Source organism: Varanus komodoensis, unplaced genomic scaffold (genome assembly GCF_004798865.1).
Source record: "Varanus komodoensis strain SLA01 unplaced genomic scaffold, ASM479886v1 scaffold18_1, whole genome shotgun sequence".
Taxonomy (NCBI): domain Eukaryota; kingdom Metazoa; phylum Chordata; class Lepidosauria; order Squamata; family Varanidae; genus Varanus; species Varanus komodoensis.
The window spans coordinates 222,400-246,687 of NW_025335548.1; the positions used below are offsets into that span (position 1 = coordinate 222,400).

Here is a 24,288-nt window from a genome sequence, read left to right on the forward strand (position 1 = left end):
TCAACTGCAGGAGGAGTGAACACACATGTTTCTCTACCACACATATGATTCATGATTCATGTAGTTATATGTTACCTATGAAAACAATACACCTCACCTAACAAAAGACTCAGGCTGTTTTTCTATCAGAATATTTTGAAGACACAATCTTTAAAATATTGTTAGAGTATTGTTAGAGTAGACACAATTGTTAGAGTAGACACAATCTATTATATCATAGTGAGGCTAGAACGTTCCTTCTTTTCCTCTCTGGGGAAAGCAGGGGGCTGCAATTTATAATTTATGGCTTGGATCCAAGCTTCGCTCCCTGTAGTGGGAGCACCCTCTGAGCAAAGTTCTGCTCAGGGGATGCTCCTTCTAGAAGAAGGGGAAATGACTGTGGCCAATTCTGCTGCATTTAATTGTCCCCTAAGAAAATCTGCTCCAGAGAGACTTATGGCTTGTATTTTGTTCAGCCATGTACTGCTGAGTGATCTGTGGATGAGCAGATTGTACCAGGAAGCTCCATTGCTAAAAGACCATGAAGCCACCATACACATCTTACAAATGCTTGTGGCTGATGGCTTCACAGGTACCTCCTTCCTCTTCCATTCAGTTTTCCAGAGAGTCTGCACCTCCAGCAATGCTTTGGTGCACAGCAGCCTCTCCTGATTAATACGATTTTTTAATGTATGTATTTATTTATTGGGGACATTTCTATCCTGTCCAATACCAACGTTATGTAAAATCATGTTTATAAATTCTCCGGAGTCTGCTTAGAAAGAACTATGTGTTATACCGGCTGCTTGAGGGTAAGCCACAAGATAGGAAACAAGCATTGGGAAGAATGTAAACCATTAATTAATTAAAGTCATGGTAGGACTGAGTTGCACTCCTGCAATACCATGTGGGCTCAGGAATTCCAATACACACATGACCTCCTCTGCAAATGATTCCGTATTCACTGCTAGCAAATAAACCCAGTTTTGTATGGTCTGGAATCAAATTTAGCTGTTCCAGGGATGCTTTTGAGCAACAACATTACACAATTGTTAGCACTGGATGCATTGTTCACACCTTGTCTGTGTGGCCCTGTGCTCGCTGGCACCCCCAGGCACTGCTCCCGCCATGCTATATCCCTACAACACTCTAAAGGACGGGTCTGTTCATTGCCCCGAGGGGGTTACCCCACAGCAGGGAGCAGAGGCAAGCTGCGTAACTCATACTACTTTCCCCCAACCACCCCACTTCAGACTGTATTAGTTGTAACATTATGCTCCTATTTGAGAGGTCTCCCATCTGGTGACTGAAGGCAGCATTGCAGGCTCCAAAGGCATTTAAATTGATTAAGCTTAATGCATTTAATAACTCACTGAGGTGCACCCTGCTAGAGTCAGCTTCGAATGCCAAGTTTGAGCTGCTGACAGAGAGACACAGTCCTCTTTTAATATTATATAGATAGCTAGGAAGCTTTGGAGTGTGTGAATGGATGCATTTGTGGGAGGACTCTTGTCCTCAACTGTGAAAGGGAATGTCTTCTTGAGCTGGGATGACAGAACCTGAATAATGCTTTCATGTCTGGCTACTGGAGTATATGACTGGGGAAGAGAAATGGCAGAAGTTTCTGGGCCTACAAAGAGCTGAATGTGTCAGAGGTGCAGTATTTAGTGGTCTGTACAGGGCTGCTTAGAATAGCAATTTATTCTGCACTGAAACCCTTTCTAGAACATTCATCTTTCATTAAAAATGTAAATTTCATCCTTTTCCTGTAAGTCAAATTACAAATTCAAAATGATAATAATGAATGCTAACGAAGCCAAATAACATCACAGTAATATTCTGCACCCTGATACAGATATACTCAGGGGATTTGGGGTTATCACACAGTATGCCATGCAATTTGGCAGATTTCTAGTAGGCATTATGTTATCCCTTGCTGTGGAAACATTACCCCTCCAGCCATCATTTTAGTGTTTCCATAGGCATGCAATTATACTTTGAGCTTAACTAGATCCTTATAGATGTGAGTTAAAAATCTAACATATTAATTTGCAGCTCTTCAGTTCATGCAGCTGATTCAGTTCTGCAGAAATATGATGTATTCTGCTATTACAAACATAATTTGTTATAGGTTTAATGAGCTGTAATTAGCCAAACTAGTTACTTGGAAACAACAAATAACAACAGCAGACTGGCCAAAGCATTTCAAAGTGGCCAATCGCCAACGTCTCTGCCAAAATTATTGAGGATTTGGTGTACTGGAAAAGAATTATAAATCTCAAATAAAGGAAGAAGTTGGATTATATATAGTTAATATTATTTTGCCAATGATTTACTGTAGTTTTAGTAATTTCAGCAGGTACTTGGTATTTTATGCTGGAAATTGCCTAGTTTTTCTAAAGAAAAGCATTTTAGAAGCATCCATTCTTAGCACTGGGTAAAATGGGTCACTAAACTGTCATCTTCATCTCACAAAGAAATGACATAGCCTTGCCAATAGCTCTTCCTTTTAAATGATTTGGGATGAATATGGTGAAGTGAAGGATTCTGTCCCATCTTTCTTTTTTATAAACATCAAGAAGCGAATGAAATAGAACAGCTAATGCATGATAGCCTTCACACATTACAGCATAGTCCTCAGGAAACTCTACGCCTGCTAAAGTCTAAAGAGGCTGTCGTGTGGCCATTTTTATTTCATGGGTGCCGGAAGCAATTACTTGAACCAACATGCCCAGCCGGATGTTAATCTGAGGCAGCCACATCCATACAGGTGAAATGATACTCCAGTTCTCTTCCACCAGGGTACAATCCAGAGATGATAATGTGGAGGTGCGTTGAACACATTCTTAAGTAACTCCCCCACACTGAAAAGATAAAAGGGTTGGGCTGCTAGGAGCAGACCTATGGCCAGTGTATCACCATGTTCAACATGTATGTGAGTAAATCAACATTCACGATCATATGGAGAACCCCGACAGATACAGAGCTCCCTGGTTCAGAGTGATGACATGGGGAGGATGTGCCTCTCATTATACAGCAGCTTCATTAGCTATGAGCCCACTGGCAGGCACAGTTCGCTTAAGACCTGTGAGGCCCTACTTGCCTTGGAACCAAGCTGCTGGGAAGAGCGTTCTCCCACAGGAGACCCTCTGAGGAACCTCGGAGAAGGTGCTTCTCCCCCTGCCACCATCATGAGAGACTCGCTGGCAGGAGCGGACCTTCTCCACAATTGCTTCCAGGGTCTGACATTCCCAGCAGATACATGTCCCTGGATTCCAACTCTGTGCGGTTTGCCAACAATCCGGACTAGTGGGTCCAAACCCCACATAACTGACCCAGGGACTTGCAGTGGAAGTGGGTGCACATACAGGAACCAACACGCATGCGCACCCCTGCTGCATTTTCAAAGCTCCAGCCAGTGCTTCAGCTGGGGATCGGATGGCATCAGGGGTGTGGCCACGTGACTGGACCTGCTTGAAGACTGGGTGGGGGCCACGTGGTCCCATCCCTGATCGTTTTATGAATTGTACACCCGCTTATTTCACCTTTATTTTCACTGTGTATCCTCTTTATCTTGCAGTGTCTATCATTTTACGGTACTGAATCTGCCTTGGTCGCCCTGTACGATGACCTGTGCAGGGAAAAGGACAGGGGGAGTGCGTCCCTCTTGGTTCTCCTGGACCTCTCAGCGGCTTTCGATACCATCGACCATGGTATCCTTCTGGATAGGCTTGTGGGATTGGGGGTCGGAGGCACCGCCTTGCGGTGGTTCCGCTCCTATCTCAACGACCGATTCCAGAAGGTGGTGCTGGGGGACTATGGCTCTGCGCCATGGCAGCTTTGCCATGGAGTACCGCAGGGGTCCATTTTGTCCCCTTTGCTGTTCAACATCTACATGAAACCGCTGGGAGAGGTCATCAGGAGGTGTGGGCTACGGAACCATCAGTACGCTGATGATACCCAGCTCTACTTCTCGTTTTCCACCAATCCAGGTGAGGCAGTGGCTGTACTGAACCAGTGCCTGGCCGAGGTAATGGGCTGGATGAGGGCCAATAAACTGAAGCTCAATCCAGACAAGACGGAGGTCCTGTTGGTTGGCGGTTCGGGCTTCGGAGAAGGTGAATTGAACCTTGTCCTGAACGGGGTTGCACTCCCTCCTAGGGACAAGGTCCGCAGCTTGGGAGTGCTCCTCGACCCGGAGCTTTCACTCGAAGCTCAGGTAACAGGTAACAGCAGCGGTGAGGAGCGCTTTCCTCCAGCTTCGGCTGATTCATCAGCTGCGCCCCTACCTGGAGTACGACTGCCTTGCAACAGTGACTCATGCGCTGGTGACTTCCCGTCTTGACTTCTGTAACGCGCTCTACGTGGGGCTACCCTTGAAGACGGTCTGGATACTTCAATTGGTTCAGAATAGAGCTGCCAGGCTGCTGACGGGGACTGGACGTTATGTTCACATGACTCCAGTTCTCCGTCAGCTTCACTGGCTCCCCATTGAAGTCCGGGCCCAATTCAAGGTGTTGGTAATGACCTATAAAGCCCTAAACGGCTTGGGTCTTGGTTACCTGAAGGAGCGCTTACATCCATATATGCCCAGTCGCCCCCTGAGATCGGCGGGAGAGGCCCTTCTCCGGGAGCCCTCCGTGAGAGAAATTAGGAGGGTGGCTACTCGGAGGAGGGCTTTCTCAGCGGTGGCGCCTAAGTTATGGAATGCGCTCCTCAGAGAGGTCCGCCTGGCGCCGTCATTATTTGTTTTTCGGCGCCAGGCAAAGACCTTTTTATTTAAGCAACATTTTAAATGTTAATACCACTGAATTTTATCTGGCCAGGGCGGCTTATTTTATAATGTGTGTTTTAAATTATTATGATTATTTTATATGTATATTTTAACTTATTGGTTTTATTTATTGTTGTAAGCCGCCCCGAGGCTTCGGCGAATGGGGCGGCATAAAAATGTTTTAATAAATAAATAAATTTTATTAAATCTCTTAAAGCACCCACCTTTCTAGAGAAGTAACCTGACAAAGATAAGCATCATTTTCTGGTGAGCAGTCTGGGAAACAAGATGTGGTGCTGATATAGAGAGGAAAAGCCCTAAAAAGGGAGTTCTCAAGCTCACAGGGTTGATAACTCACTTGACTTGCCTGGTAAGGTAAAGACAAAGGTTTCCCCATGACATTAAAGTCCAGTCATGTCTGACTCTAGGGGCAGTGCTCATCTTCGTTTCCTAGCCAAGGGAGCCAGCGCTTGTCCGCAGACAGTCTCCGTGGTCATGTGGCCGGCATGACTAAACAGCGAAGTGCACGGAACGCTGTTACCTGCCCACCAAAGTGGTACCTTTTTATCTCCTTGCATTTGCACGCTTTTGAACTGCAAGGTTGGCAGGAGCTGGGATGGAGCAACGGGAACTCACCCTGTTGTGCACATTCGAACCGGCAACCTTTCGATCAACCAGCCCAGCAGCAGAGCAGTTTAAACCACTGTGCCACTTGCATCCCTGGTAGGAGTATTAAAAAAAAACCTGGTGATGGCAGAGCCAGGTGTACCAATTCAGGTTCCCTACTGTATATAGTGATTCACAAAATGTATGGTGCCTGCTTTATATTGATTTGAGTGATGATGCCCGTCCCACATCCCAAAAAGTCAGTGAATGGGCATCTCTCCTCAGCAGAGTTACAGTGGGAGCAGTCAACTGAATGTGATGCAAAGTGAGGCATCCTATTAGCATTCTGAAGGGCAGTTTTGACAAGAGGTTGCCGGTAAGGAAAATGGGAACACGTGGAAGGACTTGATACATTAATCTGCTACGATGGTGTTTTGTTCCTAAACAAAGACCGAAAATGGGCAAATGAGTGCCTATATTGAGCTACCAAGAGCAGAAAGTAAAGAATGAACTACAGAGGAAAGAATGATAACCAGTTTTGAAATAGACATGCCTGGTCAGAAACGTGGGTGATTATTAAGGATCCTTTGGGAAGATATTACTGCTCAAGTGAATTATGTTTCAACAAGAGCAACAGAATTAGAAATGGAGAAATGCAATAAATATAAAATGAAATGGAGAAATGCAATAAATATACAAGTTGTAATATTGTATATTTATTGCATTTCTCCATTTCATGTTAGGGGATCTATCAATCATGCATTTCCCCCTAACAACTTTTTGTGTTATTTTAATTTTAACTGTTGTAATATAACAGAGGGACATTAGATACATTTCACTTCAACAACAGTTCACATAAAATGTAAACACACATGGATACAGTGGTAAATAGTCTCGTTACTTGTTGATTGTGGACACTCCTATTCCCAAGCTACTTTTGACATAAAACATTGTATGAGGCTTCCGATAAAACCTTATACTAACAATGAAACAACAAAGCCTAGAAACATGTTAGAGCCAAGAAAATGTTTCATATTTTTAATGATTTAAAGAAGCAACCACCTACAAACTTACAAAGCATCTTTACACGTTTTGAAGTTTGAGTGCTGCTTGATTATTCTAATCCCCACAAACATGGCCTTAGGATGTGAGCTAGTTTAATATTCCTCTCATATATCCTATACCCCTCCAATCATTTTGTTTGGTGAAATTAGGGTAAGAATCTCTCTTTCCATCAAAATAATATTTTTGGCTGAATCATTTTTACTGCATTATAGTAAATATTGTGCCTTTTACACCTAATCTTTACTAGCTCCCTGCAGGGTTTTAAGAGTGAAAAGGTAGCAACGGGGGAGACAGGGAACCTTCCAATTTAAATAACACATAGTAGTCTGAGCATATTATATTGAAACATGTGAAATAGGAATGAATATTTAATATATATTTACATGCTTGTTTAGTAATTTCTATTTTCCTAATACATTGGATGACACTTGTCAAATGTCTATGTTCTAAAATATATTTGTTTTCTTTTTAAATAGCATTATTTCTTTCATACTTATAAACCTGCAGACAATTCCTTGTTTTTCAAGTCAGTTGAGTTAAATTAAGAATGATAGTAAGCCTTGAAAGAATAAAGTTTTGTCCAAGTAACTTACTCTTTTTTCTATTATGTCATTGTCTCCTGTAGACTCTTTGCCATCAAGCGTGTCTCTCGCAGCAACTGCATGCTTCTTGTTTGTTGGCTCTCTGTTTAAAGTTGTATATCCTATATGTTCATAAATTGGATTTATGGTCATCTTAGCAATGTATTCCGCCGCCTTGGTTTCAATATAAAGGGTGATCAATCCATCTGTCACTAGGTCGTGGATAGACTCAAAACGTTTTTCTCCGACAAAGTGTTTTCCATCGTAGTAGAGTCTGAAGTTTCTGGTTTGATTTCCAAATCTGCCACAATAGAACAGAGGGTTTTTTTTATTTTGGTTTTACTTTAGTAAGACAACGTTGTGCACAATATTCTCTAACAAACTGAGGCCAGTATATTCTGTTGAGGAATACAGAATGGTCAGTCTTTGGCTTCAATTCCTGAGTTTCAGCTACTGTGCAGAAATCAGAACCTCTTTTAAAACAACATTTTAAAAAAAGGACATAGAGCCAAAGATGTGCTTGGCTTTGAAAGAAAGTTTTTGTCCTCCAGTTACTTAATTATCTTGTGGACAAGCTGCACATTTCTTCAAAAAACAAACACATTCTATGCTCTGTTGCTTTTCTACGAAGAAAAAAGTGATCATAAGAGAGGTTTCTCTGTTGCAGAGTATCAGTGCAAAGATCTGATGCAGTTGTGTGTCTCTACACCCTGTTGCCTTTCTGTAGGAAAAGGTCAAACAGGGTACAGTTGTACTTAAGTGCCAACAATGACACTGGGTGGAACTATTTCCAGATCTGCAGCGATGTAGGACAGAACAGCACAAGGCCAAGTATTCTTCATTTGTGGCCAAAGACCAAGGACTAACTCTTCAAGCTTTATACAAAAGCTGCCCTTATTAAGTCTGCAGTTCAAGAAATCTTTGAGACATACTGGATCTGTAAGCTGGAAGTTGATTCTGAGGTCTGAGTTGGAAGTGTTTTGTCATAAGCATAAGCTGACTTTCTGCACCTGTGAAACATCCCATTTAAAGGTTTCAGCTCTAGGATTTTTCACTACGTCATAGATGGATGAACACCAGTGGATGAACACCATGGATGGATGAGAGCCAGTGTGGTGCAGTGGTTAAGAGCCTGGGACTGGGACTCAGATGATCTGGGTTCTAGTCCTGCTCAGCCATGGAGCCAACTGGGTGACTTTGGGCCCGTCACAGACTCTCAGCCCAACCTACCTCACAGGGTTGTTGTTGTGGGGATAAGATGGAGGAGGAGGAGGATGTAAGCTGCCTTGAGCCCTTTGTAGGAAAAAGGCAGGATATAAATCAATCAATCAATCAATCAACACCACTGGTGCCTGTGAGCCACAGTCAACACTACATTTTATTTCTTATGAACTCCCCTCCAGTGAACATACCCTTAGCTAATTACGCCATTATCAGTCACCAACCAGACAGTAGTAGTTGCTGCTTGCACTGAAACATGTACCTCCAAGGTAGTTATTTTGCATATCCGTAAAGTTCTCATGCATCCACATGCAAGGGAAGTGGAGACTGGTTCGCAAGAGTCCCCTCACACCCCACTCCGAGAGCGACAGCTACAGGATCAGTGCAACCTAAGCATCCAGAGGTGGTGTTATAGACCAGATGTACCTATTTTGGTTGAGGATGCTTCCTGAAACCCCAGCAAGGCAGCTGTAGAGCACTGTGGGAAACTGTGATACAGAGGCAGCCTTGGATTCTGTAATACGTCTGGGGTAGGAAATGAAAAACAAATCCAAGGTGACACGGCACCTGTGATTGTGCAGGGCTACTGTGCTCTGAGCAACTGCACAGAAGGAATGCACTTGGCAAGAATGCCTTTTGCTGCCACTGCAGCAGTATGGCAGGGAAAGCTGCAGCACAGGGATTCTTCCCTGTTGACACCTCCGAAAAGGGAGAGGAACCATTCGTTCCTCCCTTTGTCCTTCACAACACATGCAACTTTCAGTGTTCCCGTGCACTAAGCATTTCAGACTAAGGTTGTCTGGAGCAAAGGTTTCGAGAAAGAGTGAACATGGAGGACGTACTGTATTCTGGTAGTGAGCCATTACATAGACTCTGTTTGAGACTCAATGTTTTTCATGCAGTTTTTTTTGTGGTCATATTCAGCACAAGTGAACACGGTGTTGGTCCTTCAGGTACGCAGAGTGGGCTTACACATAATACAATGGTACAGCTCCTAGCCCATTCAGATTTCAGGTGGGGGAATCACATGCTTAAATTCTCCCCCTGCCCATGTTTATGGAAAACTAGCATGGGCTGAAGAAGGTTTCTAGACTAGACTTCTCCTACGTGCACTAGTTTTATGCCTACTGATGCAGGGAGGGGGTGATTGGGCACATTCAGGCATGAGACCCTTGGCTTCAGCCCTGACAAAGTGCTACCCATCAAGAGTTAGATTTTGCTGTATATGTAGATCAGCTTTGACTAACTCCGTCCTAAAACTTGCTGCCTGCTTCAGCACATAAAAACTGAACTGTGGCACAAAATATGATGCAATGCCAGAGTTTTAGATAAATAATGCAGTGCTAATTTAGCATTAGAGAATAGGTAGGTGCAATGAAATATTATTTGCTTAGCTTTTGCTAATGAGGACACTACAAGAATTCATTACTATGGGTATGGCAAACTGGAAAGGCTGGCTGATTTAAAATAAATTCTGAAGCTCAACAAAACCTTGATCGTATTTGGGAGATGTTTTGATAATACTCATCTCCAACAAACAACTGTACTGGTCCATGGCCAACAGGGATCCAAATGCACTTTGGAACATCTCATAAAATAATATAATCTAGTTCATGGTACCTGGCAAATATGTGTATTTTAACTTGGATTGTTTTCAAAGACCTTATGAAAGTAAGGATATCAACATGGAGACAGCCAGGCACTTGGAAGGCATCTGTATGAGTTGATCTTACCTCCATCTTCCCAATAATGCTTGGGCAGATTTTCTAAGGACCAGAGCTTCTGCAAGTTTCCCACTTTGAAAACACCAGATTACATTTGACATGCTGGAGTGGTTATGCAAGAGCAAATCTACTTGTGAATAAGACCCACAATGGGTGAGCAGTTGGAGCACCTATTAAGGATCATGATGACAAAAAGGATTTACCTCTCAGTCCTTGATACCCCAGTAAAGATCTGTGTCTTCACTGAAAATGATCAAAATACAGAACTGGAGCTGGAACTTGTGAACATGAACCATTACAGAAGATGAAAGCAGGGGGAAAGCGGGGGGACAACATGAGCTAATGATACAACTACACCCTTGGGTATATGATGATGTAGATTGTGAACTGTTGACTCCCAAATTGTGCAGAGCAGGGTGCTGGAAAAACTCATTCACAGAGTAGCACTTATGTGAGTGGGTGTGAGGCATCCGGAATTGTCTGTCACGGAAGACTGTGTTCTCCATGTTGTTTTAATTCAGAATAGCGTCATTCTTGCTTTAGGATTTTTAGATCAGAGTAGGCAAATACATTTAGGATCATGAGAGGAGCATTTTACAGCAAAGTCTATAGAAAGTAGTGCTTTCTGCTGCTTTTGTTTTAACAAACCTTTATATTCAAGCTTTAAAATTTCACGGAAAGTAGTTTGTGAGAGGAATTAGACTTTCCCCTCCTCACTGCCCCACACCTTTCTCAAGTGCAAACCAGGTGCTTGACCAAACGTGTACAGATCCCATTCTCCCACTGTGATGCTCTAACACCCAGGAGCCATTGGGAACTGCAGCCAGGAGGATACCCTTTAAAAACCTTATTACATAAGCAGCTATCTGCTTGCAAAACTCCAGTGTGCAGGGATATATTTTTTTAATTTCCATGAAATTAGATTTAAATACATATTTCCTTTCAAAGTATGCATTTCAAAATAAATCCTAAAATAACATTTCATATGGATTTTGTTAAGTTTTGCTTTTTTTTCTTTTGAGCTAAGAACTGCATTGCAAAATGTGGAGACTTCTGTAAAATATCAAGGACAACCACATTCTGATCTTAGCCTGGAAGATGTGGGATAGGTCCAGTCACTTCAAGATTCAGGGCAAACAAAATGCTTGAGCATCTCTTAAGGTAACAGCAGGGAAAACATGGTTACGAAGGAGATGCTGAACTAAACAGGTTCTTGATCGGATCCAGCATGGTTCCAGTGTAAGAATAAGTCCACAACAATGGAAGTATGGTTAAATGGTACCATCAAAGAAACCATTAATGGCAAGGAAACTTAGGAAAGTAGAAATCTTTCTCAAACAATGGATATGTAACAAAAGAGCACAAACTTTGGCAAAACAAAGACAATGGTTAAGTAAGTAAACAATACATCTGAGGACCAAAATTGCCAAATTACACAAGACAAACTTTTCTTTGTTGAGGGGCAAAGACTCATTCAGTAAGAGGAAAGATGCAGCCTCCTCTGGAGGTAGACGGTCCCCAAAAGTAGACACCTGAAAAATGCAGAGAGGATATCCATGTTTGGACAAATGGAAAGGGAGGATGCATCTGGGAGGTTTTCTCCCACTCAGATTTAATTTGCCATACAGAGAATATGAGGTGCTTTTAATGCCCATCGATTTGTTAAGGCAAACATTACCAAGTTCCTGAATCTTGTTTCCAGGCCTGACTGTGTGAATTTTGGCAATATTTCTGGTATTAACTGAATAATTGCACTGGCATATTAACCTTTTGGGCAGCGTTCTTATGCTCTGGAGAACTATTCAGAATAACCAGCAGGAATTGTTAGCAGACCTTGGAGGAACACAGAGGTGGCAGAGAGAAGAGTGGACAGAGAATAACATATTCTCTTATGTTGGTATCTAAGGTTGGTTTTCAATTTGTATTAGAGGGCAAAGTAGGACCAAGACTAATATCACTTTTTGTCCCCCTGTTTCAAAGCTATGAGGTGCTAGTGATACCTTTCATTGTAGCTTGGGCTATGGGGTTCTGCTGTGGTGCAGTTCTTGAACAGAGGTCAGGTTCCATCATATTTCTCAAGACATAAGATGGCAAGAGATCAGCACCATGGAAAGTTCCAAGTGGTGCTAGGGCTAGAAACCAGGCAGAGTTGTCTGTATGTTGTGCCAACAGACGCAGAGAAAGACTGAGGCTTATCCAGAAATGAACCTGCCCTTAGGCTGTTTGGCTCCACCTGACTCGGGCATGGACTCTTAAAGGGGCATGCCCTGTTTCAGTCATTTCTGGGGTTCCTTCTGGTGAACTGGGTCCTGGAGAAGCAGAAGCCTCAAGATACCTGTCTGTGGATGAATCATTTCCTTGAATCATTGACACTGGAGTCATCTTTGAGAACAAGGGGTCATAATCTTTGGAGGATAAAGGTTTGGAGTCCCTCTGCATTCCTGATGGCAATAGGGGAGCAATCATATTAGTTCACTCTACAGGGCAGTATAAGGATTGAAATAATGCAGCAATATTCTTTCCGCACTTGATCTGCTTTATGTCAATGCTGTCATTCTCCACTGGCAAGATTCATCATTAGGAAAATACTGTTTTTCAGTCCTATGTTTTATATTGGACTTGAATTCATTTAACTTTTTGTCACCTGGAAATGGAAGTCCTCACATTTTGCATATCTCACTGTGTTATACAGAAATGAAAGGGTAACGGCAGCTTTGGCGACAGCTGCTTTTTGTTTGTTAAACAGGAAGTCAGATGTATATAACTGCACATGCTGTTGTCTTAACAAAGGCTCCCTGGAAATGTTATTCCAGGAACACACAAATGTGACAATGTCATCGGGCCATTCTTAATAGATCCATTGTGCATTTATTTGCAAGCAGCCGACCTAAAATAAATGACTTAACTGTATTAAAAGTTGTTTGGAATGGCTGCGTCTGGCCTTTCTGGATGACCAGCAGGATGGAATAAATTACACAAGCTGAGAGTGAGAATAAAACTGGGAAGGAGAGTTCTAGTTTCCAGCCCTTTGTCTTGTCTCCGTTGCATTTAATTCCTTCCATCCTGAGCCCGTGACAGAGCAGTTGGAGGTTGAGGGGATTTTCTAAGCCCAGTTCTTTAGAGATCAACCACCTGGCTGAGGACAACCCACCCCTGCTCCAGGGCACTTGAGCAAGGGGAGGGGGAAAAGGCAGCCAGACTAGCTCCTTCTGTCATACTATCGGATATATGGAAATGCGGCTCTTCCCACCGGATCTTCAGGAAGGTACAGAACGTTCTGCCTGCCACTAGACAGGGGAACTTGGACAACAGGGCGGGGGTCTCAGACTGAAGACATGCCCCCATGTTTCTGGTTTTTGCTTGAGGCAGGGAATAGGTGGCCCTCACAGTGCTGTTGGAGAGAAACTCACCATTCCTTAGCACTGGCAATGCCATCTAGGGCTGATGGGAGGTGCAACCCAGGATGATGCCCGGTCTTGCTCTAGCAGGCTGAAGAGGTAGAATGCCCCAACCAATGCATTTGTATTCTTCTCTGTGGCAAGAAGAAGAATACAAATCAAAACAAGGACCAACCAAGGCCCCACTTCCCTCTCCCCACAAAGTTTGGGCTTATGAAAAAGCCCAAACTAGCAAATATTTTCTTATTTTCTACCTAGCAAGAAACATTGTATGGTATTTTTATCATCATAAAGTGCACATTCGCCTTGTTCATGACAGGGAGTGCGAAAGTTAAACCACATCTACTGCTGAGATACGGAGCCTCTAAAACTGTTGGTTAACGCTTGGCTGCCGCAGGACACAAATATCATCTGGAAAATGCTTCTTCCTTTGTTCCCAAAATATATGATTTTGCACTTTTCTTATTTTAATGTTACTTGTAGCAGGAAAGTGGTTAGTTTTATTTATTAATGTGGGAATGCAAAAACACCCTTTAAAGTTATTTTGAAAGTATGATAACCTTTGTTTTCAGGCTCAAACAACAAAGACAATGATGCAATCGGCTTTGTGCCATATAAGTATCTAATGATTATCCCTTAGTCTGCTCTGTTTTTAGGGTATCCGCCCTTCCTGGCATGAGGCAGATCATCCCACAGGCTTGCATGGCGGCCAGCTGAAGAGGGGAAAATCCTGAAACAAACAAAATGCTAAGTGAGGATGAAGGTAGCTAGGTTGTTCTCTGTACCACAAAACTTTTCAAGCACCTAATCCCTGGCCTAAGAACATGATCGCCCCAGTCACACCCTTTAAGTATTTTCATTGACCTTAGTACCATGTGCCATGGGAAGCCTAACTGCTCCATCAGCGTTTATTTCAGGGGCCACAGCACGTGCTTCCCTGCAGAAGGCTCTGCTTCCATCTCCAGCAAGGGCTAAGGAAGGATCCTTCCTGAAACTCTGGGGAGTGGCTGCCTGTCAGGATCTGCAGAGCAGGGGGGCTCCCCCACACCCCGCCCTGGTCCAGCCTGGTTCTCCTTGCAAGGCCTTGCAGCAGCGGCCATGAGCCTGTGGGGGCTCGCGGGGATGAGGGCCACTGCAATCACAGGAACCAGCTGAGAGCCCTGCAGGGGCCATGCAAGGCTGCGCAGCCCTGGCTAGCCTTGCCACAACCCACAGGCCTTTGTGGGGCTGCACTGCCTTCCCGAAGCCTTAACGGCTCCGGCTGCTGCTCTCGTCTCCTCTCTGTGCCCACCCTTCCAAGCACCTGAGCCTGGCCCTTGCCTTGAGCCTGCTGCGCCTTGTTGGCCAAGAAGAATAAGCATTTTTCCCCAACAACCAAGCAACAAGGGTCAGTCATTTAGGGTTCTATCAAAGAGACACACAAAAATATAAAATAAACCTCTGTCAAGAAGGTCGGAGTTGTAAAGGTAAGCCTGGAAGCGGAGGTTTGAACACCAGATGTCCTGGGGGTGATGTGGGTCAAGATAACCGTGTACAAAAAGTAACTGAATGTTTCCTTCTTATTATGCTTCCCCTTTCTAATGGATGCGTCCTGCTTTTACTGAGTAATTTTTCCCTGCTATGACATTTTTTGTTACAAACCATTACCAAAAACTACATATATAAATTGGTCATGCATGCTGACTGTGGCAGCTGGTCCCGACAGGAGACGGGCTCACTCTCTATTTCTTGTGCACACCTACAGCAAAGAGACTTTTTTCAGTAAAACAACTTGCAGGTGTCGCCTCTCCCTCATGGTCAGACAATGAACAAGGGGGACTTTTTTTTGGTCTTCAACGGGCACCTGAACCTTGCCTGCTCCTGGCCTTGACTTCCCCACCACTTGTTGGCATCTGGCCCTTCCTGATGCTGCCTTCACCTTGGTTCTGCTCGTCTTGTCAGCATCTGACAATGCCTGTTCCTGGTTCAGTCTTTGCTTCTGGACCTGCCTGGCTTTGCTGCGTATTTGATCCTTGACCGTTCCTTCCTTCACCGCTGGTTATACCTTGACAGTAGCTGACTCTTGCTTGTTCCTGACTTCGCCCTTGCCTCTGGTCTCACTGCATCATGCCAGGAGCTCCATCCTTCTCCACCATCCCTGGTCCTGATGCTCCATCCATAGACACCTGTTACCTATGGCCATCCAGGACCTGACACTAACAGCTAGATGGACCGATTTCTGACTGAAATATGGCTTCCTCTTTTGACATTATAAAACTGCCAAATACAGATGGTAGGACATTTCCATCACATTTCCCATCCACACAGGTGCACAAAAGGTTTAGCTACTCTTAGACCAATCTATGCAATCCACACCGCAACAAGCAGAGTTTCTGCATACCTGCAGAAGCGTGCCTGCAGAGAAAATGGTGTTAGCTGACTCAAGGGGACCAAAGAAATACAAGGTTTCTATGGTCTCTGAAATGATTGCTAAAATTGGATCGCAAATCAAATAAAAATAACATCTGTTGCCTGCAACTATTTTGCATGTGTTTTAAGGCACAGAAGTTTTGGTGGCTTTCAACCTGCAAAACTGTGCTATGACCAGTACCACATCTGATGGCCTTAATTTTTGCAACCAGATATTCAGGTATCCAGATGAATGAAGGAATAATCATGCCATGTGGTAAATTCAGTGACAGAAACACAAACTGTAATTTGTTTTTGTTTTACTTTAGATGTCCCTGATTTTTCTTTATGCTTTGTCATATTTGCATAATGTATTTCTCCCCTAAACAATAGAAGGCCTAAATGAATAGTAGTGCGTCTGTAACAATTGCTCCTAATTGCCAACATATTTCTTTGGACTTAAAATTAAACTCCTGCAGTGGCGGAAAATTATTGGCACTGGTGAACCATTGTTTTATATTCATTTTATATCACCACAAATCAACTGCTGGTACTCTGATTATATGCAATATAATCAGAAAGGCATCAAATGGTGCTATATGAAGGACATAATATAACATAGATACATCTTTTAAAACTGATATTAGCACAAGCATTACATGACATAGGAAGTGTGTAACTGTTTTATTTTGCTTTTTCGCCAGGACTAGAAGACATCTTCTCCATATTTTTATTCTCTTCCAGGGAGTTTGACAGTCACAACTCTGTATATATAGAGTTTATCCCAGGAGTCCAGTCGCTATTTTCTAGTAAATTTAGTTGTTTGGATATTCTTACAGCAGTTCTTCCAAAAGAAACTCCTGAATATTCAAAAATGTGTAAATTATAAGGACATTTTAGCTCCTTAGGGCACAGCCAGGGTTGGGAAACATGTGGTCTTCCAGATGCTGTTGGATTACAACTCCCATCATTCCTCATTATTAACTCTGGCTAGGACTGACTAGAGGTGCAGTCCAGCAACTGCTTGACAAGCACGTGTTCCCAATCCCTGTTCAGACCCTTCCTCACCAGCTGGAAATGTGTCTGCAGCCCCCTGGATACAAGAATGTGGAAAACTGAGAATTTGTCCTTCAGTGTTTTCTCAACTCGGCACGGTCCCAATTAAAATGAATTACGCTAGAATTATTTTATTTTCAAATTAACTGTTTTATTTCCACGTCCTGTGAGAACCAGTCATAATCCCATTAGTGTTTTCGAGAGCACAACAGTACGGACCCAGCCAGGGTTGTGAGCTGCCCCACTCCATTGCCTTCCTTTTCCCAAACGTACCTTGACTCGCGGTGGGGCTTCTACTAAGCGTTAGTTACTGAGCAGGGCAAGAGAGGAACCATAAGGAATCGAGCTATCAGGGTTCCTGATGGAAATTACATTTCTCATGGATACCGGGAAAAGTCTGAAATAGTGAGTAGGGCCTACCATAGTCTATTGCTCGATAAAACCAGCAGAAGGTAAGGCACAGTAGGCAGGGCGTGACCTGGGGCCATTACAAGTCAGAATCTAACCCTAATTCAAAATGACTCTGAAAATGTCTGCATTCTTTAGCTTTGCATTTCATACCCCAAATGCAGCTCTAGTGAAGATGCAGAATATGACCTCTTCCAAAAAGGATGCCTGGGGTGGGGGTAATGCACACATGGATCACCGTTCAGTACTGTGTATTTTACTTCGTCTTCTTATGTGGTTTGATGTGCTCATGATTCTAAAATTACCTCTCCTGGTTTGTGCGACAAGCCCTCCATTAATAATTTCTAAATATCGTTGAACATTATAGAAGGGTGCTCCCAGGACCTTAAACAGTCAATTATTGATTTATATTAGCTATTTAAAAAAAAAGTTCCCCAATCAAGAAAACAAGAAAAGAAAGAAATTTAAAGGAAAATGAAAGAGGGTTCTATGATCAGTTGTAAAATTCCATTTTACTATAATACGATAAATAGAAAGGAGGTTCAGTGAAATGCATTTGGTAGCTTAGCTATGTCTAAACCAAGTATTATGTTGCTAATAAAAACAATTAGCTTGGCTGAGCTTTCTCTCCAGTACTTCTTTTCACCAAAATTTCATAAACAAGATAAACAGCATACTATTCACTGATACTTGCTATTAAAATGCATTTCTGTATTTTTAAGTGTGATGCCCTATACGCTATATACGTTTCAATTTACAGGGGAAAAGGTATGTGTGTGATACGTACTAAAAACAACATCCGTGTTAAAACTGCTTGTCCATTCCATATTTTTCTTGCAAGGAGCAGTACATGAAACACTAATAGAATTCAGGCCAATTTCACTAAATTCAGTTCCAAGGGCATGAAAATGATTCCAACATTCCATAAGCATGTTCATGAATAGATGCATCCTGATGGGCATGTAAAAGGCCAAGTAGTGTAATGTATTTTCTATAAGCAGCAGCATCAAAACCTCTAGTTCTGTTTTGTCTACTATTCTTCCAAGGAAACTACAGAGGGAGAGGGGAGGAGGGAGAGAGAGCATTCTTATAATTTCTGTTCCTTCCTGCTCAGTCATTTGGGCACTCAGCCAGAACACGCACTCCACAGCTTCCATCCTGAGGCCTTGCCTGGGCTTCCGACACACAGATCTTTAGCAGCTGAGGAGCAAAAAAACAGAAAAACAAGATCGCCCTGGGCTGATTACCGACTGGAGCCAGCTGGCAGAAAAAGCTTATGTGAAGCCACCCAACAAAGAGCGGCAACAACCCTGAAGGGGACAATACCAAATGGGATGGCCCCTTTGAGAGGAGCTACAAGGCCAGGTAAAGGGGACACTGTTTGGTGAACAGCTGTGCTGTGTGTGTGGTCCTCTTCCATTCACAGCCTGCCCACAGGTGTCCGGACACTCCTTTCCAACGCCAGATCAGCCCAGAACAAGACCTTCTTCAACTATGACTTAATACTGGATGAGGCTGCTGATCTGGCATGTATCACTGAGACCTGAGTTAGTCTCTCCCAGATATGCCCACCAGGATACTTGGTTCAGCATCAAGGAAGACCTGAGGGCCAGTGGAGGCCTTGCTTTGGTCTACAGAATTCCGCCCCCCCCACCCACCCGTCTGTCTAGCTACTAGTCTGGAGTGTCTGCATCCAAACTGCTTGGTGTTGGTCCAGTGAGACAGATGAGGGATGCGGCTGGTGTGCTGCCCACCCCCTGTCCCACAGACTCCCTAGCCGAGCTGAAAGCAGTGGTCTGAGGTCCCTCAGACTGTTGGTCTGGGTGGATGCTGACAGCCATGCTTGGGCCGTCTGCACTGGGGCAGCTCAGCATTTCAGCGCTCTGTGACAATGATGGGACTACCCTAACATGAGAGCAGCCTGACCCACATAGCAGGGCCTACTCTGTACTGGCCTTTGTTCAGCTGGACATGGGGAGACCGCCCTGGAGCTGGGAGACTGTGCCTTCCTCCCTTTGTTTGTCATGGTCTGATCACAGCCTGCTGAGAGCTGGGCTGATGGCCACTCTCCCTCACAGCGCACACCATGCGTTCTGTGCGGTGTGGTTCTCCTGACTGTGGCTGCAGCAGGCACCCATGTCACACCCGACCACGTCATTTTGTGAAGCAAGGGCTAACATGGAAGGGCAACCACTGAAACAATGTAAGTAAAACTCAGGTTTAATGTCTCAACTGCATCTGGTTTAGAACAGCATGCATGCAAAGGAAAAGAAATGTCCCTGGTGGTATCAGAGGATAATCTTAAAGGCACCGCTACAGGCGAGCGGTTCCTTTAAATCAGGGGCAGGCAACTGGTGGTCCTCCAGACATCTTGGCTTGTGACTCTCATCAGTCCTAGCCCACGCAGGATGACAAGAGGGCAAAAACATGGAGGGCCCCAAATCGCCCACTTCTGCTGTACACGCTTAATAGGCCTGTGCAATGTGAGTGAGGAATCCTGTCTTCCTTTGAAATACTCCTTGTTCTGCTCGGGAGAAAAAAAATCAGCAGGAGTTGTTTCTTCACTGTTAAAATATATCATGTAGTTGTTGAATATCTTGCCAATAATTGCTGAAGATCAGGTGGAAGTCTGTTGCTAACAGAACAGCTAGGGATAATCTCGGCGTTCTGGCCAAAAGAAGACAGATCTGACAATGAGTGACAGATTGCAGTGGGAGGCAAGAGCGGTGGCAAGAGGAACAAGAACATAGCAAGAAACATATGGGAAGAAAAAGAGATAAAAGTCTGGAGGAAGGGCCAAGTGGCCAGGTAATTCATTATTCACTAACTTCAGAAGATTATTGTGAGGATAGCCTGGAGCACTCCCCATTCTACCAGCTATTGTGAGAACCTGCCCTCAGTAAAGACTGTAGCGCAAATACAGGTTTGAGGCTATTTCCACAAATTACACAGTCGCAATGCTCCAAGTGCACATTCACAGGGAGCGGCAGCCAACACACAGAGCGATGGTGTCTGAATGTATTTTGCCACATCTGTGCATCACATTTTTAGGTTTATACCTCAAAAAAACGCCTAACAACTTTTAAAATGGTCATCTGAGAACCTTATTACGCATAAAGTGTTACTCATATTTTCCAAGAGGTTCTAATGAAAGGCAAAGATTAGGGAACAATGGAAATGGACAGAAGAAAGGGGGAGATTCTGGTGAAGAGTAGTCTTTCAAGACATAGGACGAGTACTCAGCAGGAGACACAGGGAAGAGGAGGCTCAGTACTATGAGCATCAGCAGGTAGCGGTGTTTAAAAAACCAATATATTATTTGACAATAATTTCAGCCTGTCAATTGGCTAAAGCCAGCTGAAAGATGGAATAGTGTGTGGCAACCTTTTCCAGTTTAGTGTCCTCCAGAAGCCTGGACTATGGCTCCCAACATTCCTGACCACCGGCCACGCTGCCTAGGGTTGATGGGAGCTGATGCCCAAAACATCTTGAGGGCAGTAGATTAAGGAAGCCTGTTGCATGGGATACGTTGGCAATGGGATATACGAGGGTAAAGAGAGAACAAATACCTGCTAATCTGTTCCTCTTCCATGCTAATTCTCGCTGATCTGTAGTTCAAACTCCTTGATTTCCTATGTGTATTTCTGAAAAAATATTTGCAATTTGACTAAAAAATGGCCCATGCAAGCTCTGCCTCTAGCACAAACCATGTCTTACAAAGAATTGTATATGTGTTTGGTTTAGCCAACTGAACTGAATTCATTTAAAACTTTCAATCAAAAATTATCATAGTTTTATTTAGCCCCAATCTCTCATTATGTTTTCTCATTATATAGATGTATGCCCATAGCGTTGTCTTCTGCATGCCTTCAGAGTGTATTGCCAGTGCACACAAACATTTTGGTTTATTACCTTCTGCTACTAAAGCATTTGTTTCTGCTTTGGTAAAACAAAACAAAACAAAACAAAACAAAACAAAACAAAACAAAACAAAACAAAACACGTTTCTTTCTGCTTTCCTGTTATAAACCTTTCTGTACATGGCTTCAAGACCTGATGTTGAATACCAATTTAGACTTTAAACAGGAATTAGACATGAGAGCCTAAGAAAAGCCATGTTGGCTCAAACTAAAGGATGATCTAATCCAGCACTCCATACAAACAGTGGCAAACCAGCTGCCCACAGGATGGGTGCAAAACCTTTGCCTGTCTAAGCTTCTCAGCAATTGGTGTTTGCAAGCCTGCCACTTTTGGTGAAAGAGGTAGCACATGGCCAGCAAGGCTAGTGGCCACTGACAGCCTCCTCTTCCTCCATGATGGCTCTCACACAGTGCACTCACTATACCATGAATAAGCATGCGTAAGTACACCTTGGTTATTTATGGCTCAACAAAAAGAAACCCAAAAGAAGAAAAGGAACCCAAAACAACAGTAGCACTTTCAAACCTGATCATTGCCAAGTATATTACATAATTTTATAAAATGTGTGCTTATTTTTTCAGCACTGATTTGTTGTTGGTGGTGTTGTTGTTGTTGTTTTAAGGAGTCAGATGTGCAACCAGAGGCCTCATTATGCTACACTATTCCAGAACTGCACTGCTCCTAAATCAAGGAAACTGTTTTGCACTCCTAGATTTCTCCCTCAAATTAAGGCACTTTTCTGAGCAATGACAAAATCTCCTTTTGCAATTATAGCATATTCTACTCAGGAAAACCAATCTGTTTCTCTGTTGAATGAGAATGATAATTTCTGCACATGGTTTCTGAATCATGCCATCTTCTACATATACAGAGAGAATTTTAGCCAGAAAAATTATTTCCAAGTTAGGACAATTGCCTTTGCACACAGAATGGCTAACTACAGTCATAGTTTTCATGGGCTATAATTAGCTTCTCCAGTTGTGCTTTTAAAATTCCAGGATCCCCACTTCCAGTCTGCTAGTAAGTGCAAAGCACAACATCCTATGCAGCTACAATAAACTCCAAAAATGAGAATTCTCTTTCATTCTCTGTTTTATTCACTTGTCTTTTCAGGAATAGTCTCCAGACTTTGAAGGGGCTTAGAAGACTCAAAATAAACATAAAGAGCAAATATTCAGAAATAATATCCATATATCCTCATAAAGGCTAAAGTTAGCAATGGCCAGAAGTTCAGATGGCTCTACGTTATGTCCAGGATCAGGTGCTGATCCTGATCAGCATCAGGTGAACTATTGGGCTTATATCTTGCTTGTGGGAAACAAGCTGCTGGAAAATATGAGCTTAAGACTCATAAGGAAGATTTTATATTCCAAATTGTATATTCCTCACCATCCCATTATTGTTAGTAACCCTGATACACAAACCTAAAAGCCATATCAGATGGACTATAGAGTAGCTTTATTTAAAATAATGCAGCTGTTAGATCATTTATTTTAGGAGGACTGGGATGCCTGCTTCCTTGATTACTCAGTCCACAGAACCCCATAAATCCCCATTCCCAATGCCACTGTGTACAACCACTCCTATCCCTTGGCTCTCAATCCTTATATAACCTGCCTTTCTTCCATTTGCAACTCATGGCAGCCTACACTGGGTGCAGGGTGTTCTCAGGTGGTCTGGTAAAACCGGTATCTGCTTAGCTTCAGCAAGACGGCAGCAACATGCAATCTCAGACTGTCCCTCTCAATTCCTGGCCATGATTTTTTCTATTCTCATTCCTCATGCCCCTTCTCTATCTTTCCAAATTCCTTGCTCAATGATTAGCCAATCTTGATTCTAGCTTTTGTCAAACCAGTATTCCCCTCCAAATTGACTGGACTGCTACGTTCATCTTTCCCGGCAATCCAGAACATCTGGAGGGCACCAGGCTGGAGAATGCTGCTTTATCTCCTTCCTCCTCCTCCTCCTCCTCCTCCCCCCTCTTCCTCCTCCTTAGCTGAACTCTGCTCGCAGTGCCATTCTTACCAGCCCTTTGGCTTTTCCCCCAGCACCTCCCTAGAGCACACAAGTCCATACTGTTTCTAGGCTCCAGAGGACTGCTCCCAATCAAGTGCAAGCAGTCGACTGCTGACTCTTTTCTCCTCAGCAGTTAGACTGTTGGAAATATTCCATGTCACATGGGGAACTCAGCTGACAGGAAACACCTGAGACATGAACATTAATTCACATGAAAACTCTCTCCCCCCCTCCCTCTCTCTCTCTCATCTCCCTTCGATTATACACCATATATTAAAATGTATTTAACATTTCTCCATCATTTTCAAATTAGGTTTCCAATCCAATTAGCTTTGCCATTTCACGTGGCACTGCCTTATTTGCCCCGTGCTTCTGATAATGCAACAATAGGGCTTGCAGGAAAGGAAACCATGGAAACCAGCTAAACACGGTGCAGCAGCAGTGGCGGCCGCAGCAATCATCTCCAAAGAACACAGAGTGCTCCTGCACTTCGACGCCTACCGCCAGCACCGTACCTCCTTGCTCTCCCTTTTATCTTTGTCCTAATTAAACAAGTTTCCAACCACAAAATTGACACTGGGGATGATGCCTTATTGTTGTCATCATCTGTCATAGGTCCTTACTGTTTAGCTGACTTTAAAGGCAGATTTAATACCCTCTGGAATTAATTAGGAATTTCCAGTTCCTTTTAGCTGTAAGGAATTTCTGATTTACATTACAATGTATTCTGTAACACATTTTATTCTCACTCTCAATCGTGAATGCATATGAAATAATTTGCTTTGGCTAGTGGTTTTATTTTTCTTTAATAAACTTGGCATTTGGGAATTGGAGAATTAACTGACAATGCTCTTATTTATCTTATTTAATATTAATGAACAAACTATGCACCTTTTAAAAATGAAGATACATTAAGTATTAACTTTTTAAAAGTAATGCATTATTTTCAACATTCAGGAAACCACCCCCCCCCCCTTTAATTCTGTGGTTTTCTATGGAAGCGCATAATCCAGCCCGTCACACACTGGACTGAGATCTATAAACCACACAGCAAATACCAAGAAGCGCTTCCACATATTGCATCCCGTTGACTGCAAGACAGTCCTACTGGAATTGCTCAGCTGGGCTAGTAAACACTGCTACTTGAAATA

The 24,288-nt window shown here is 43.2% G+C and overlaps 1 protein-coding gene across 6 annotated transcripts in view; it reads right to left on the reverse strand.

Annotated features, from left to right (window-relative positions):
• Nucleotides 1-24,288, reverse strand: part of CHN1 (chimerin 1) — a 119,031-nt gene that overhangs the window by 38,657 nt on the left and 56,086 nt on the right. For 4 of the 6 annotated variants that reach the window (XM_044427073.1, XM_044427075.1, XM_044427074.1 and 1 more), the window contains one exon: nt 7,018-7,306. In XM_044427073.1, the coding sequence (XP_044283008.1) occupies nt 7,018-7,306 (289 nt within the window). Of the gene's footprint in view, nt 1-7,017; nt 7,307-20,769; nt 20,845-23,146; nt 23,232-24,288 lie in introns of those variants that run through there. The other 2 variants (XM_044427078.1, XM_044427077.1) reach the window with 2 other exon arrangements.